This window comes from Limulus polyphemus, unplaced genomic scaffold (assembly GCF_000517525.1).
Source record: "Limulus polyphemus unplaced genomic scaffold, Limulus_polyphemus-2.1.2 Scaffold3522, whole genome shotgun sequence".
Taxonomy (NCBI): Eukaryota; Metazoa; Arthropoda; class Merostomata; order Xiphosura; family Limulidae; genus Limulus; species Limulus polyphemus.
This window is the reverse complement of record NW_013669132.1, coordinates 89,950-104,619: the sequence shown is the minus strand read 5'-3', so window position 1 is coordinate 104,619 and position 14,670 is coordinate 89,950. Positions and strand designations below refer to the sequence as shown.

Sequence of the window (14,670 nt, the reverse complement as noted above, 5' to 3'; positions counted from 1 at the left end):
TGCTTTGTTACAACCTGCTACTTCACTTTTCTCTCTAAGAACCGACATGCTAAACGGAATATTTTTTTTCAGGAACTTTCACCTAACCTCATCATTTTCACTAAAGATGCAGAATTTTTTAGCACTCCTTACTGAACCTTACATGTTTTCCTTAGTAAATGTTGACAAATTCCATTATTAGTGAAAATTATATAAAACAGAAGAAATATCCAAATCTCTTCTGCAAATTCTATGCAAAGAGAAACAACACACAATTTATATACCTATATTATGTAGTAAAGAACTTGGTAAACCTTTTCATTGGCCAATGAACTAACAAAATTATTAATAATATATATATATATTTTAAATTAAGAAAATACCAAAAGGTTTCATAATACTTTAATGCACATTTTAGAAGTTAAGGTTATGCACTGTCATTGGGTATAGGTAGTTTTAAACATGTCATATTTTGTTTCTTGTTGGTGATAAAGAAGTTGTTGTTTTTTTAGTTAAGAACAAAGCTGCACAATGGGCTATCTGTGCTCTGCCCACCATGGATATTGCAGACGTGCCACTGGGGAGAGATAAATAAGTGGAAATTTATCTGTAATAGAATATTTTCTATGCTAAAACAATTTGTTCACCCTTTTTCTGTTATGCATTCTGTCAAACTTTCAAAATGGTATTTAGTACATGTCTTTATTTAATATCCATATAAACCATGTTATTGATATCCATTGATAACCATATGACCATTGATATCCATATAAACCATGTTATTGATATCCATATAAACCAAGTTATTTTGCTTCAGTATATCAGTACTTTTTAGCAGAAGAATTAATAAGTTACTTTTTTGTAGAACAAAGGATGGAGAAGTGGACCAAACACTTCAAACAAATTAGCTTAGACATGAGACCACCAGCAGAACTTTTTTTACCCATTCAAGTGCCCCAAAAGCTTTTGATGGGTCCTGGACCTTCTAACTGCAGCACTCGTGTGTTAGCTGCAGCTTCCCAGCCTCTCATTGGTTATCTACATCCAGAACTTTTAAAGGTATGGGTTCAAAATGTACCCATGTAACATTGTTTTTTTTTATATACTTTGTTTCTTTTTATTTTGATACCTCATATTACAAAATTACATTAAAGTTAAGCAAAATGTTTAATTGGGTATTGGAAAGATGCTGATGGCAAAGATTTTGTTGAAAACTTTGAGATGTGTAAGATTTTAATTTGTTTTTTCTCTTCTGTTTTTAGAAGAGATGATGTTAGCAATATTCTTGACCCTGAGCTTTCTATGTGAAATATTGGAATTGGATTGATTTATTTAAATATTAACACCCTTGGTGGTAAGGTTGAAAGATTAAAAATCAATAAAAGAATTGAGGAAAAAAACAAAGACGCTTGTACTTCTCCTAAAAGTATCAATTATATAGCCTATCTTTTATTTCTAATAGATCCCTGAGAAGTGGATGGCTACTAATGTTACTCTTATTTTTAAAGAGGTGTTAATAATTGCCCTCTTATAGTTATTAACAACCAGTCTTACTTCTGTAATGGGAAAAAATTCTAGATGGTGTAATGAAAATATTTGCAAAATTATTTAGTGAAATATAAAAGAAATCCAGCAAGGATTCACCCAATAGCAACCTTGCCTTACTAATCTGTTATCTGAATGATAAAAAAGTGTGGATTTGGTGTACTTACATTTTAAAATATTCGCCACACAGTAGACTAGCCAAGAAGATCACATTATTAATTACTAGCTATTTAACATACAGACAACAAAGAATAATTCATAACAACCCTTAAAAAAGTCAAAAACCAAAACAGATTTTATTTTTCAGGGAATAATCAACTCCCTTCTTAAACTGCTGTAAAGTTCCAGCCTTCACTACTACTGATAGCAATTCATTAGATAAGTCAATCACCATCTTAGAAAAATAAAACTGTGTTAATTAGCTCTTCTACCCCCTGGAATCATCCTAGTAGCCCTTATCTGAACTGTTTAATGGCATGAGTGAGTTATCCAGCACTATGCCAAGATCTTTTACTTCAGTTATTTTGTTGAGTTTGTTCCCATTGATATTAAATCTGTGCCGAAAGATTAGTATCTACATGATTCAGGTCAATTCCACTATTTCTCATTAAATATTCTCTTGTAAAAATAGAAGAAAACATTTGAAAGTTCAACCTTTTCATAATTTTCAACAAAAACCTTGTCATCAGCAAGGGCCAAATACATACATTTTATAATCTTCCTTACTTTTAACATGCTTAAAAAATTCATGCTGTTAATTTCAACCATCAGCCATCTGTTTCTCGTAGGTCATTTTAGATGTCCTAATATCTTTTTTAAATCAAATCCCCAACTGTCCTATTGTTCTGTAAATCTTCTGTCTTACCTCATAGGTTTAAACTGTTTAAACTTATGGCATTTATATATCCTTTTCTCCTTTATGTCTTTCGTAAACCAGTTGTGTTGGACCTTAATTCCCACTTCTGCTTGTTAGGAACATTCCTATCTTGAATTAAAATCAATTATTTTTAAAGATTTCACACAATACTTTTTAACTCTTTTTCCCAATAATCTAATGATAAATCTTGTCTCATGGCATCAGGATTGGCTTGGAACTAAAATTTCATTTATTTTCATCTCAACATGTAAAAAATCAAACCTAATAATACAATGATCATTTCTCTCAAACTATTTTCACCTCCTCATCTTGTATATCCACATCCTCATTAATGGTTAACAGGTAATTAAAAAAAATGTATTTCCTCTGCTTGGCTGTCTTATCATTTTGTATTGAAAACGATCTGAATCACTTTGAGAAAGATCTCTTCCTGACAATTTGACTCCATACAATCCCAATCACTGTTTTTGAAATTAAAATCTCCAATAATTATTGTATCAGGATCATTATTAGTAGCAACCTGATCTAATTAAATCATCTGTATGGTTACGTGGTCTATAACAATTGTCTGTTAATTATTCTACTCATTCACAACGGGGTGTATTTCATCTCTGAAATAAAATCTATCAGTTATGTAACTTATACCCTGGACTTTCAAAATAACTTCTATTATCAATATCCTCCAAACCTCTTTAAAAAAGTTTCAATAATCCCCATTATATCATTTCAACTTGAGTCCTGAATTTATCTATTTGGCTTGTGATACTCCTAGCATCAGAATAATAGAAATCAAGCTTATCCTAAATCTGACAGACGTGTCTCTAAAACTATTATTTTACTTGTGATAATTTAAATAAATCTTTTTCCAATATCTTTACTGCTCTAGATATCCTATTAATTTAATTATTTGCAATTTCCTTAGTTTCTTCACTCCTATGTTAGCTAAGTTTAAATTGTCTTTATTGAATTTCTTTAAAGTTTCACTGATAATCTTCCTTACCTAACCTGCTTAAGTGGAACCCAACTCTAGCATATAATTCACCCTCATCCTAAAACATATCCCTTAAGTCATTCCAGCCCACTTGTTACTTTAAGTATGTCCTTGATAATTATTCATTTAAGCTTTGAATCCCACTAATTAATTTGTTCCTGCACCTATCTCGGGGAGAACTCCAGAAAGGGTCTCATGTTTTATTTCTGTCCGTAAAATTCTGAAGGAGTTCTTTATACTTAAGTATCTCTTTCTGATTTACTACTTCTCTAACATCATTCACTCTTACATGTACTACAAAACAAGATCCTTTGTACCAGCAGCTAAACTGTTAACATACACTGTAATGTTCTATACTTTAACACTTGGAAAGCAAATTTTAGTCCTAGTCTTTCTGTGTTCCTAAGTATGTATATGTATTTGTAACTTGTAAAATTATAGTATTTATTCTGAATTAATTTTTTATTCTGTATATCTGCAGGTTTCACATAACATGATCAAGAAAGTTGTTAAATTGTTATCCTACTTTGTTCCTTTGTTATTCTCTAGTGAATAATACCTGTTCTACCCTAGTTAGTGTGGTGTATGACTACAGCTTGAACAACTAAATATAGAATATCTAGAATATGCAATTGTTCCATATCAAAGGCAAATACCTAACACTATGTTTTAAGTTTGATACAAATAAGGATTGTTCATTTAATGTTTCACTTCAAGTCAAGTTCTCTTTATTTAATTCAATTTCCTGATGTAGTTACTCAGAGATATAGAAGTATTTCATGCTATATATCTTGACTGAATCTCCTGTTATTAAGCAGACCTATTCAACTGTTTGAAGTTCATTCAGTTTTACCTGGAAATACCACAACACACCCCTTGATCATCTTTCTCATTACAAGCAGCCAAATCTGTTAGAGACTGATTCCTCAAAACCTGTTGAACCTGCCTCTGTAGTTAACATTTTGTACTACCATGCACCTCTGTAAATCCATTCATCCCCTCTTCGACAACAACCTTAACCCTAATTCTATCATTTCTTGTCTTGCTTCCTTTTACCTCATTATCTTTTATTTTCTCTCTCTGATTGTACAATCTTTCCCAAACCTATCTTTAACTTCTTCAAGGATAATGTGCTGCATCTTTCTGAGCCTTTTGAAAGTCAGTTTCACCCACAATTACTTACCATAAGTCACTCTGGCACCTATTTGAAGATCTAAACTCTACCAACTTACTCCTAAACAAAATACATGCACATACATCATTGAAAAAAAAAAGTACAACATATAAAATAATACAGCCAATTTCACGTATAATATTCATAACAATTTCTTTTTTTAAAATAACAGAGAATTCATCAGTCAACTTGTTACAGCAAAACCTAATTATCAAATAGAATTGAACATCAATTTATTGCAGAAATACCAACAAGAACAGGTAATACAGGCTCTGAATAACTATCAGTATGGAAGTGATTAATAGAACATAAAATTCAGTTCATCATTTATCGGAATGTCTTTTTTTTCTTTCAGATTATGTCTGATATCAAGGCAGGGATACATTATGTTTTTCAAACAACAAATCCTTATACATTAGCTATCAGTGGCACAGGTCACTGTGCTATCGAAGCTGCTGTATTCAACCTACTACAGCCAGGAGAAAAACTTTTGATAGCTGTACATGGCATCTGGGGACAAAGAGTTGCTGATATTGCAGAAAGATGTGGTACGAGACCTTTAGTTTACTACCAGACTTGACCTGGTATTTATTTCATCTTGGCATACTTAATTTGATCATAATGAACAAAGGGTGCCTATAAGATGATTATAGATATTATATAAGAATGTTTCATCCACTAAACACACACATTTTGCTAATGGCTAAAACAATGATGTCAACATAGCAACTTGTATAATTATTGTAACCAGTTATAGAGCTGGGTGATTAGAGGTATCAATTAATTAATTATGTTAGCTTAATGGATTAGTGTATGCACCTCTAGACTCACACCTGTACGAGCAGAAACAAAGGGTGTGCAATAGGTTCATAACTTTTTCAAACACTGCATTATTCTATCATGCTATTACCTGTTTTTGTATAAAAAAAAAACATTTTTTGTGTAAAAATACCATAATGGCCCAAGTTTAAGACAAGTTTGTTTTTTTAAAAAGTAAGACTTGAAAAATACAAGTTGTCCTATCTTAACAGAATGTACTTCAAATCAAGTTGACATGCTTATTCAAGGCTGTTGCAAAATACCACTAGTGCATATCTAATTTAACTCTGCATACATTATGTACTGAGCCTATACTGAAGAGTTCAATGGTTACTATAATTCAGAATTAACTTTGTTTATATTTATGAAATTTGGCAATCTTTTGGTAAACATGAAAGTATGGTGTACTCAGAAAATCAGATTGTTTAGTACAGTGTTTCTACTAAAGATTTGTCTGAGAATTTACTGAGGCAGTCTGTGTAAAAGGTGAATTTTATGATAGGAATAAAAATACTTGATTTAATTTAAAAAATTTTCATATTTCATTTGCATAACCTCAATCTAAAACCTCTTAAATGAATATCAAGTTTTTTGTTTATTTTATCTGTAGATTTCTCTAAATGAACAGCATACTTGTGTGCAGGACCTTTAGAGAGACGGACTAAGTATAATTAAAGAAGGAAGATTGAAGAATATGAATTAACTAACACTGTTCTTTCAAAACATATAGAAAAAAAACGTTCTTGGTTTTGAAAAGTAAGATCACCCTAACCCAATGACGATGATCCACAGGCAGCATCATATTTAAATTAAGTCAATTCATTATATTATGCCAGAATTATTTTCATGAAGATAACCTGGACATTTTCTACTTGGCAAATGAATTGCTAATGTTGGCTAAATACCACCACGCCATTGCCATTATGATTGTTTTTAAAATATATAGTAATCCCTCATTGATCTTCTGGAAATCATATAATTTGATAACTAAATAATGGAAATAGTTTATTATTACAGTTACAGCTAAAACTAATTAAATGACCAGTTAGCCAATTTATTTATATACATTGTTTGAATAGGATAAACTTAATATTCAGTAAAGATTTTTGAGTCATAAGAATATTTTCCAATTATTTATCATACTTGCTAAACAGTAAATATATTTGACACTTCTAGTTTATCTGGTGAACGTGATAAAAATAATAAAATTTACAGACCTACCTTGCAGCTCAATAAATCCATGGTATATCTGTAGAAAGGTAAAAGCCTGCAATTTGAAACAAAAAAACCAAACAGCAACAAGATACCTTTATTAAGCCTTAAGCAATATCCAGTTATGTGACTTCTTTGTTTTATATTGCATATATATTCCTTTGTCTAGGTAAACTATTTTCACCTGATCAGTGAACAGATTTAATGATCAACTGAGATGATCAGAAATTCTATCAGACAAACAAGTATTCCAAGCATTACTGACTGAGGTTGTTCTTTGGATAACCAAATTATTTCAGATTTCAGAGCTGCATGTACTGCCATGTGCAAGCATTTCAGAGTTGAACCAGGAAGATGCAGTGGAATGTAAGCAATGTGAGAATATTATCAACAAAGTGATAATTCCCATGTTATTTTCACATTTGTGTCAAATCTATCTGCCATCTCAGTTCATCTTAAAAAAAAAAAGCACAATGTTTCTTTTTATTTGGTGCACTGTACTACAAGGCTTAATTCACAGCCTGCCTTCCAAGGTACTGTAATAATGTGTGTGTGAAAATCCCCAAACATACATGTGTAATTCATGAGAGAAATCTCCGCATTAGTAACATCCCTAGTCAAAATGCAATATGCTGTATGGGATAGTTTACCTAATTACAATTGAGGATTGCTCTGCTTACTGTGTGATAAGTTTTCTTGAGTAGAAGTTGACGATTCCATTGAAGGGGAGAAAAGATTATCAATGTTAATATGGCTGCTGAGAAGAAATGTCTCAGTATTGAGATAAAACAAACACATGAACTTTTTGAGTGCACAGAAAGTTGAGTTTGTTTTGGTGTAAAATAATTGCTACAGTGACAAATCTATTTATGTTGTGGCTGTGACTAATGAAAGTCATGTATTAACCAATTGACTGAAGCATATTCTTTAAATTCGTTTCTGAACATGTAACAGAGTTTTAAAAATTTAATTAAACAACTTTACTATCAATGTATGTTAATGAAATTAGCATTATCATGTGCATTATAATTCAGAGTTTTATATTACATAAGTTTACATTCTTTTATTTCAAAAGAAACCTCTAAACCAGTAATTATAACTTCAGTTCTGTAGTCATGTGATACTCTTGTAGTTAATAATATCGTAGCTTGCATTTCTTCTATTTCGTTTCTATTTAGTCTGAAGTATATGTAGAGAAGGTCTACACATGTCAGTGTATGGGTAAAATGCAGCTAAACAAACAAGTGGTTCAAATTACACTTGAAGTCGATGAAAGAGGAAGCTGTAAATATTTCTCCCCCACTGATAGTAGCCACACCCACTTACGAAAGTAAAAAATATGTTGCTAAGCAACAGTTTAGTATTGAATGGCGTGCTTTTAACCAATAGAAGGAGCTGATTTTAACTACAATTTCTCAAGGATATATTGAAACTGGCATGCAATATCCATTTACAATCAGATTGAACTGCCGCTAATTCAGTTGTTGAAGATCATTGTCCCTAGCACTTAGCTTTTTTTTCTCACATTATACATATTAGTTTGATAGACATTTAAGTTCCATTTAGGTTTTACTTTCATATTTTAGTTAATTATGTATTAGTTGTATTTTAAATTCATATTTGAATGGTTTAATAAATGTTTTTTTAGTATAACTCAAACTTCACCTTGCTCTGCAAGGTTTAGCTATGTCAGCCTGGTACACAACATTCAGCAAGTTATTGTATTATCTTTGCTGTAGTATTTCTGAGGGGTTCTGGTGGTGATCCTGGTACCTTATCCTACCATTTTACTTGAGCTGGTTATTTATGGTAATTACTCAAATTGTCAAAATAGAATCGATCATTTGATGAGAAGTTTATGGTATTTCTGAGGTGTTGGCCCAAGATATCTGATGAGGCATGAGTGATTGTGTAACGTTGTGTCAACAGTGTAAATCTTAATAAAGTACTTGATATCAATCAAACATTTGATGTAACCTTTGAATTGTGTTTTTTGTTTGTTTGGTTTTATGTGTGTCTCCTGACATTACTATGAATTATTGTTTTTTTTATGTAGAACATCCTATGTAGGTAAAACCTCCAAGGTATGCATTTTCAGACTTTTTATTCCAGACAATTCATTATTGTTTTATGTGTTTATAAGTATGTTCATGACAATGTTGAGGTCTCATTTTATTCATTAGGGAAATGAGTACTTAACCAAAGTATTCTTTGATATTCTTCAAGTGGCCTAAATTTAAAATAAAAGAATATCAAAATTAGAATAGCATGAACTTATTTTGTAAAGTAAAACTTTATCTTATAAAGTTTGAAAACCAGTATGGAATGAATAAGAATAAAACTAGAAAGTTTATTCAAATAATATTGAATTGTTGTGTTAACAAGTAACAACAGTTTTTAACTTCTCCAAACCAGTTGCAACAATATTTCATTTTTACAATGCCCTCCAGTGGCACAGCTATATGTCTGCAGACTTACAATGCTAGAATCCGGGTTTCAATACCCGCGGTGGACAGAGCACAGATAGCCCATTGTGTAGCTTTGTGCTACACTGGGTGGTCTTTATCGGGGAAAGGAGAGTTATATGAAGCAACATTTAAAATTCATTTGCGTAGCACTATAACCAAATGTTGAAATCACAAATCTCACCCCCCCCACCCCCACCCCCATTATGTAGCTTTGTGCTTAACAACAAACAAACAATTTAGATAGTTGGAATAATTGGAAGTGGTAAATAGATGGAATCATAATTTTGATTAGTTGAGTATTTTCATGATTAGTTGATTAGTTTTGTGACAGTTGATGTAATCATTATTTTGGTTAATCAATTGTGGGGATAATCAAAAACAATAATAACCAGAAACACAAATAGATTAGTCATTTATTTTCCTGACACTAAATTACTAGTGTATGAGACATTAATTTATGTAATCTCTGCTTATGTATAGTTCATTAATTCATTAAAGGCTGATTATTCATCTTGGTCCTACCTTTTGTGGTTCTGTAGGCAATCCCATGACATGGGGCTTGTGACAAGGAAGGCATACTTCTTAACCAAAGGAAATAAACAGAATCTGTGGCTGAAACAATACAATTGTTAGTATAATCTATCAAAAGCAAGATAAAAAAAAGCCCATAATGTAGTTCCATTTTCATTACTTTGGAGTCTACACTCACATATTTTGTACTTTTTGCAATGCATTTTGACCTTGGAGTGTCCAGAATGTGAGTGGGGAAAATGTCCTTGCAGACTGGATGTTTCAGCTAGCCTCTCTCCCAAACAAGCTGGTTTAGCAAAGAAATCAGCTTAAGGATTTAATAGAGAAAGAAGAATGGGCTCGGAAAAGTGCAGTTTGGGTCTAAATGGATACAGTTTAATGACTTTCTGTGCTTTACCAAGATGAGATAATATATTTCATTACTGAGTTATGCCATCTTAGGCAAGCTATTTCGTTTAGTGTAGAGTATGTAAATAATAAGGGTTCCTATAAAATGTATGTGTGTACCAGGAGCAACAAGGCATTTTGTAAACTCAACTATGATCTGAGTGCGCATATTTGGATTTGGTCTTCAGTCTGTGAGTAGTTGATTCTGTCAAGGAGGTGCTGTGCACATTTCACACCCTAAAATACAGCCTGTACGTCTACATGTTGTTCTTATCCTGTTTTTTCAAATACGTTGTTATAGAAATGTGAACTCAAAACACATATAAGCATTTTGCCAAAGGCATGTTAACACATAAGTTACTCTCTCAATCGTTAATCAAAATGTGAAACGGCAAAATTTTCTATTACAAGCATCTCTCTTTTTAAACAATATATCAAATAAAACTAAGTGTAAATAAAATTGGGTAAGATGTTTATATTTTACGTACTGTCAATTGTCATGGGGATATTTTTCTTAACATCATTATGTGCTATATATATAAATACTGAGTCAAACTTTGATATTACAAATACATGATCCATAATATATAGTGATAACATAGATGTTAAAGGATGGGAATGAATTCCAACCTTCATACCAGCTAACCCTTAGGTCAAGGTTGCAGATATTCATGTTGCTCTAGTCTTGGCTGTCATTGATGAAAAGAACTGCATTATGGAATGTGTTGCTAGAGGATGCATATATACATATAGTAAAGAATATAGGCAGTTTTATTTTGTAATATACCTTTACTTTTAGGCTTAGTGAAAAAGGCATTTGAAATATTAGACAAGTTATCTTATTCTACGTATCAACCAGTATGTGTATAATATGTTATAATTTGGTTATTCTCAGTTAACTGATTATTTTAATGTATGGCTACACATCTTGTATCCATTGTGGTAAAAGTTACATATGTTATAATACTTTTCCCTTTTTTTTTCTTTCTTAAGCTGAATATTACTGGTTCTTGTCTAGGTCTTGACAGAGTTATCCCTATTCTGAAATGTTATAATAGTGCCCATTGAACATTATACCATTCTTGAGCATACTTGACCCCCCCTAGTATACTGTGCTATATTATTCCATAGTAGACAGTAACATGGATCTTTGGCTCAAGAGTAAGCCTTTATTAAGGGGATACTTTAAGAGTCAGAATGGGGAATTGAATGCTTGAAACTAAAGTCCTGGTAACTCAATTAGCAGAATATCAGACTCAGATCACTAGTGTAACCCAAACCTGGACAAGTCATGTTTCTTAGCATCCTAATCCATCACAATAGATCATTAGACCTGTATATATATATATATATATATATATATTTAGAAACGTACATGATTTTTATATAGAGATTTGTTTTATTTAAGAAAAATTATTTCTCTTATAGGAGCAAATACTTTCAAGGTTTTTGTCCCAGTTGGAGAAGTGTTTTCTCTTGAAGAACTTGAAAAAGTACGTACAATACTGCATGACTTTAACAAGTATATGTAGATAAGTTTTATTTTATTTCAAAATAACAAATTAGTGTTTCACAAAATGCTATCAGTTTGCTGACTTCAGTTTGTGAGCAATGTAGTAATATACTGACTAGACACTTTATAGGACCCTCACTGAAACATTTGTAGAACACTCCAATTGATTTCACATCAGGAGAAGATTGGTAGTGTTGTGTGATAAGTAGTTACTTGAACCCTATAAGTGTGGAGACATAGTCATATTATAGATATGCTACAAGACAGTGAATAAAAGTAAAGATCTCTCTGATTTTCAAAAAGGCATGATACTAGGTGACCACGAAGAAGGAACATCGTCAACAAAGACTGTTTTTAAAGACATTGTCAACAGTAGCAATCAGAAAGAAATATCATAGAACTGTGAGTACCAGCTGATGGTGACAGGGTGTGTTAGAAAACGAATAGATAAACTTGGAAGATGTAGACAATGTCCCAATTAATCACTTCCTTAGTTGTGAATTCTCTATCTCGAACTTTACTATGTGAGGGACAATACAAAAACTGTAGTATGGCAGTCAAAGTCACTTTAAAAATTGTACATGTATCCAAGATGCAAAGAGAAAAACATGATTTCAATATTGCATAGAGATAGGTGTAATGGTTCCATTAAGTCATGGTTTCTCAAGCTATCATTAGTTGTCATGAAGCTATAATGTCAATAGTACAAGAAAAAAATGCATGTAAAGATTATGAAATTTCTGAGAAGCTCATATTGAGCTTCTCAGATAGAAACCCATCCACAAATCACACACACAGTCTTCAGCATTTCTAAACTCTTCCCCTGTGAGATGACTCCAGTTATTCTGTCTGATATTGAATAATGTTGCAGGTAATCAACTTCGGGAATATTATCCTGATGTTTTCTTTGAACAGTGGATTAGTCGCTCCTTCTATGTGACAACTTAAGAATATCCTGCACACTTTTTATTAAAATAAAAAGAAGACTTAAATGATCTTTCTTTTCTTGTGACGGTTATTTAAAAAGAGTTTTTCAGAGGTTTTTTTTTAACAGTTATTTGGTTGAAAGTTAGAGAATAGATCATTATCTGACGTGGCTTTAAAATTTTTACAACTTCATGCTTGTGTGAAAATGCATTCTTAATACTGCGTTAATCTTCCTGGGTCTTCACGGACCACAAATATTTTTTTAAACATCGGTGTCGACTGATTGAAGCATGTACATGTTTGTTTTTCTCAATAGCTTCAGTATTTGGCTAGTTTGTGTTAAATTTTTACAATGAGTTTAGGTGGCAAAAAAAGAAACAAGTTATAATATAAAGGAAAAGATTTTGAGTGTTAATGTTTTTTGTTTCCAAAATAATAGTTTATTATTATCTAATATTTTTAAATTAAGTTTTTATGATGGGATCCACTTGGACCCCGGAACAGTGACTATGGAAAATGTTTACAGAAGACTAACACAGGGTTAACTTTAGTGTCAATAAAAATAAATACAGAACAAGGCTGAATGCTAAACCCAACCTTCACTTGAAACTGACAAAAATCACACCAGACATTTTTCAGTTGTGCCAGAAAAAGCAGTCACATCCTTACCATTAAATGGGTAAATGTAAAAAATATAAATTGTTTACTACAGCTACATCACAGATTTACAGACAAATCTGTAGTAAAATGCTTTATTAATAAATCTGATTTTTTTGTGTACAATGGCTTTTAATGTTTATGAAATGCTTTAAAAGTTTTCAAAGACCCACATATTAAATTCAAGAGTTCTAGTACGTATAGCTTCACAGAGATTGGCTCGTCCAGTACGACAATACAACTATTATAAGGTAATTTTTCTGCTAGATTTTTTCGTTGTTTTTTTTAAATTAGCCATGTGTGGTACTTCAGAAAAAGATTAAATGAAAAGTGGTATTCAAGCCTGAAAAATTGTAGAACCTTTGGAAGGATGACTAAATATAGAGTGCACCTAAATTGACAGTTATGTCCACGCCCACAATGCTGCATTTCCACCCTGACAGGCAATGTTTTTTTCCAAAACAATAATGCAACAATCATTAACACTCATATTAGTTTGAAATTGATTCCAAGAACATGACAATGTAATCAGTCACTTTCTTTGGCCAAAATAATCGATGTTGAAATCTCAATCCTCTTGTCATAAGACATTATTATTAGTCCTATTACCTTTTTAAACACTACATTCTTAATTTAGGCCCTTAAGGATTTTCAAAAATCAGAAAAGTGTGTAATAATAGTATTATTTCAACCACGCTGTATTTCTTGTATCCATTGCTGACTACATGTTTCACTCAATTCACAAATATTCAAGCTGGTTGGGAAACAAAAAACATAGCAGTGGTTGGAACACTGTTTATATAAACTATCTGGTACAACAGCAGCTGTCATGTTGCATATGCCTTTTGCAAGCTGGCAAAGAATGATTACAATTTTACTTACTGTATGACAAGTATAATTGTAACCATTTTTTGTCAGCTTGTAAAAGGCATAGACACCATCTGAATCTTCTAGTTTATTTCACATTCATCTTAACGGTCTTCTGTAAGCAACTGTGAACAATTTTCAGACCAAGCTTATCAGTGAATAGGCGATGTTTGAACAAGACACCTTATGGCATCTTGTGAATTCTGTAACTCTGAGTACAGGTTGTTGTTACTGCAAAATGAGATCCAACCCAGAATTACACAAGAATCCTGATGTAGATTTTTATTGTTTCTTGAGAATTATTTGTTTTATTTGAAATAACTTTGAAATAACCATGCAATAATACTTGACTAATGGTTTCAGTATTTATTACTTGAAATAATTATAGTGCCACTTCTTTCATTCTTTCTTTTTGACACACTTATAGGTTCTTGTTATTAATACTTTTCTGATGTTTTTATTATACAAGTGTTGGTGAAAAATGTCACGTGAAAATCTTTTTTTTCTCTTTAACCTGTAGGCACTTGTTCAGTATCGTCCCAATGTTCTGAGTATTTGTCATGGAGATTCTAGTACAGGAACTTTACAACCATTAGAAAATTTGGGAGAGTTATGCCACAGGTAATGTGATTAGGGAGAGTTATGCCACAGGTAATGTGATTAGGGAGAGTTATGTCACAGGTAATGTGATTAGGGAGAGTTATGTCACAGGTAATGTGATTA

At 31.9% G+C, this 14,670-nt stretch overlaps 1 protein-coding gene across 1 annotated transcript in view; it reads left to right on the top strand.

Moving 5' to 3' along the window:
• The first annotated feature begins 824 nt into the window (after positions 1–824).
• Positions 825–14,670, top strand: part of LOC106469515 (serine--pyruvate aminotransferase, mitochondrial-like) — a 35,362-nt gene continuing 21,516 nt past the window's right edge. Inside the window, exons 1-4 of the mRNA XM_022398052.1 lie at positions 825–1,038; positions 4,922–5,114; positions 11,412–11,476; positions 14,468–14,568. Of these exons, the coding sequence (XP_022253760.1) occupies positions 853–1,038; positions 4,922–5,114; positions 11,412–11,476; positions 14,468–14,568 (545 nt within the window). The 5' untranslated portion in view covers positions 825–852. The remainder of the gene's footprint in view (positions 1,039–4,921; positions 5,115–11,411; positions 11,477–14,467; positions 14,569–14,670) is intronic.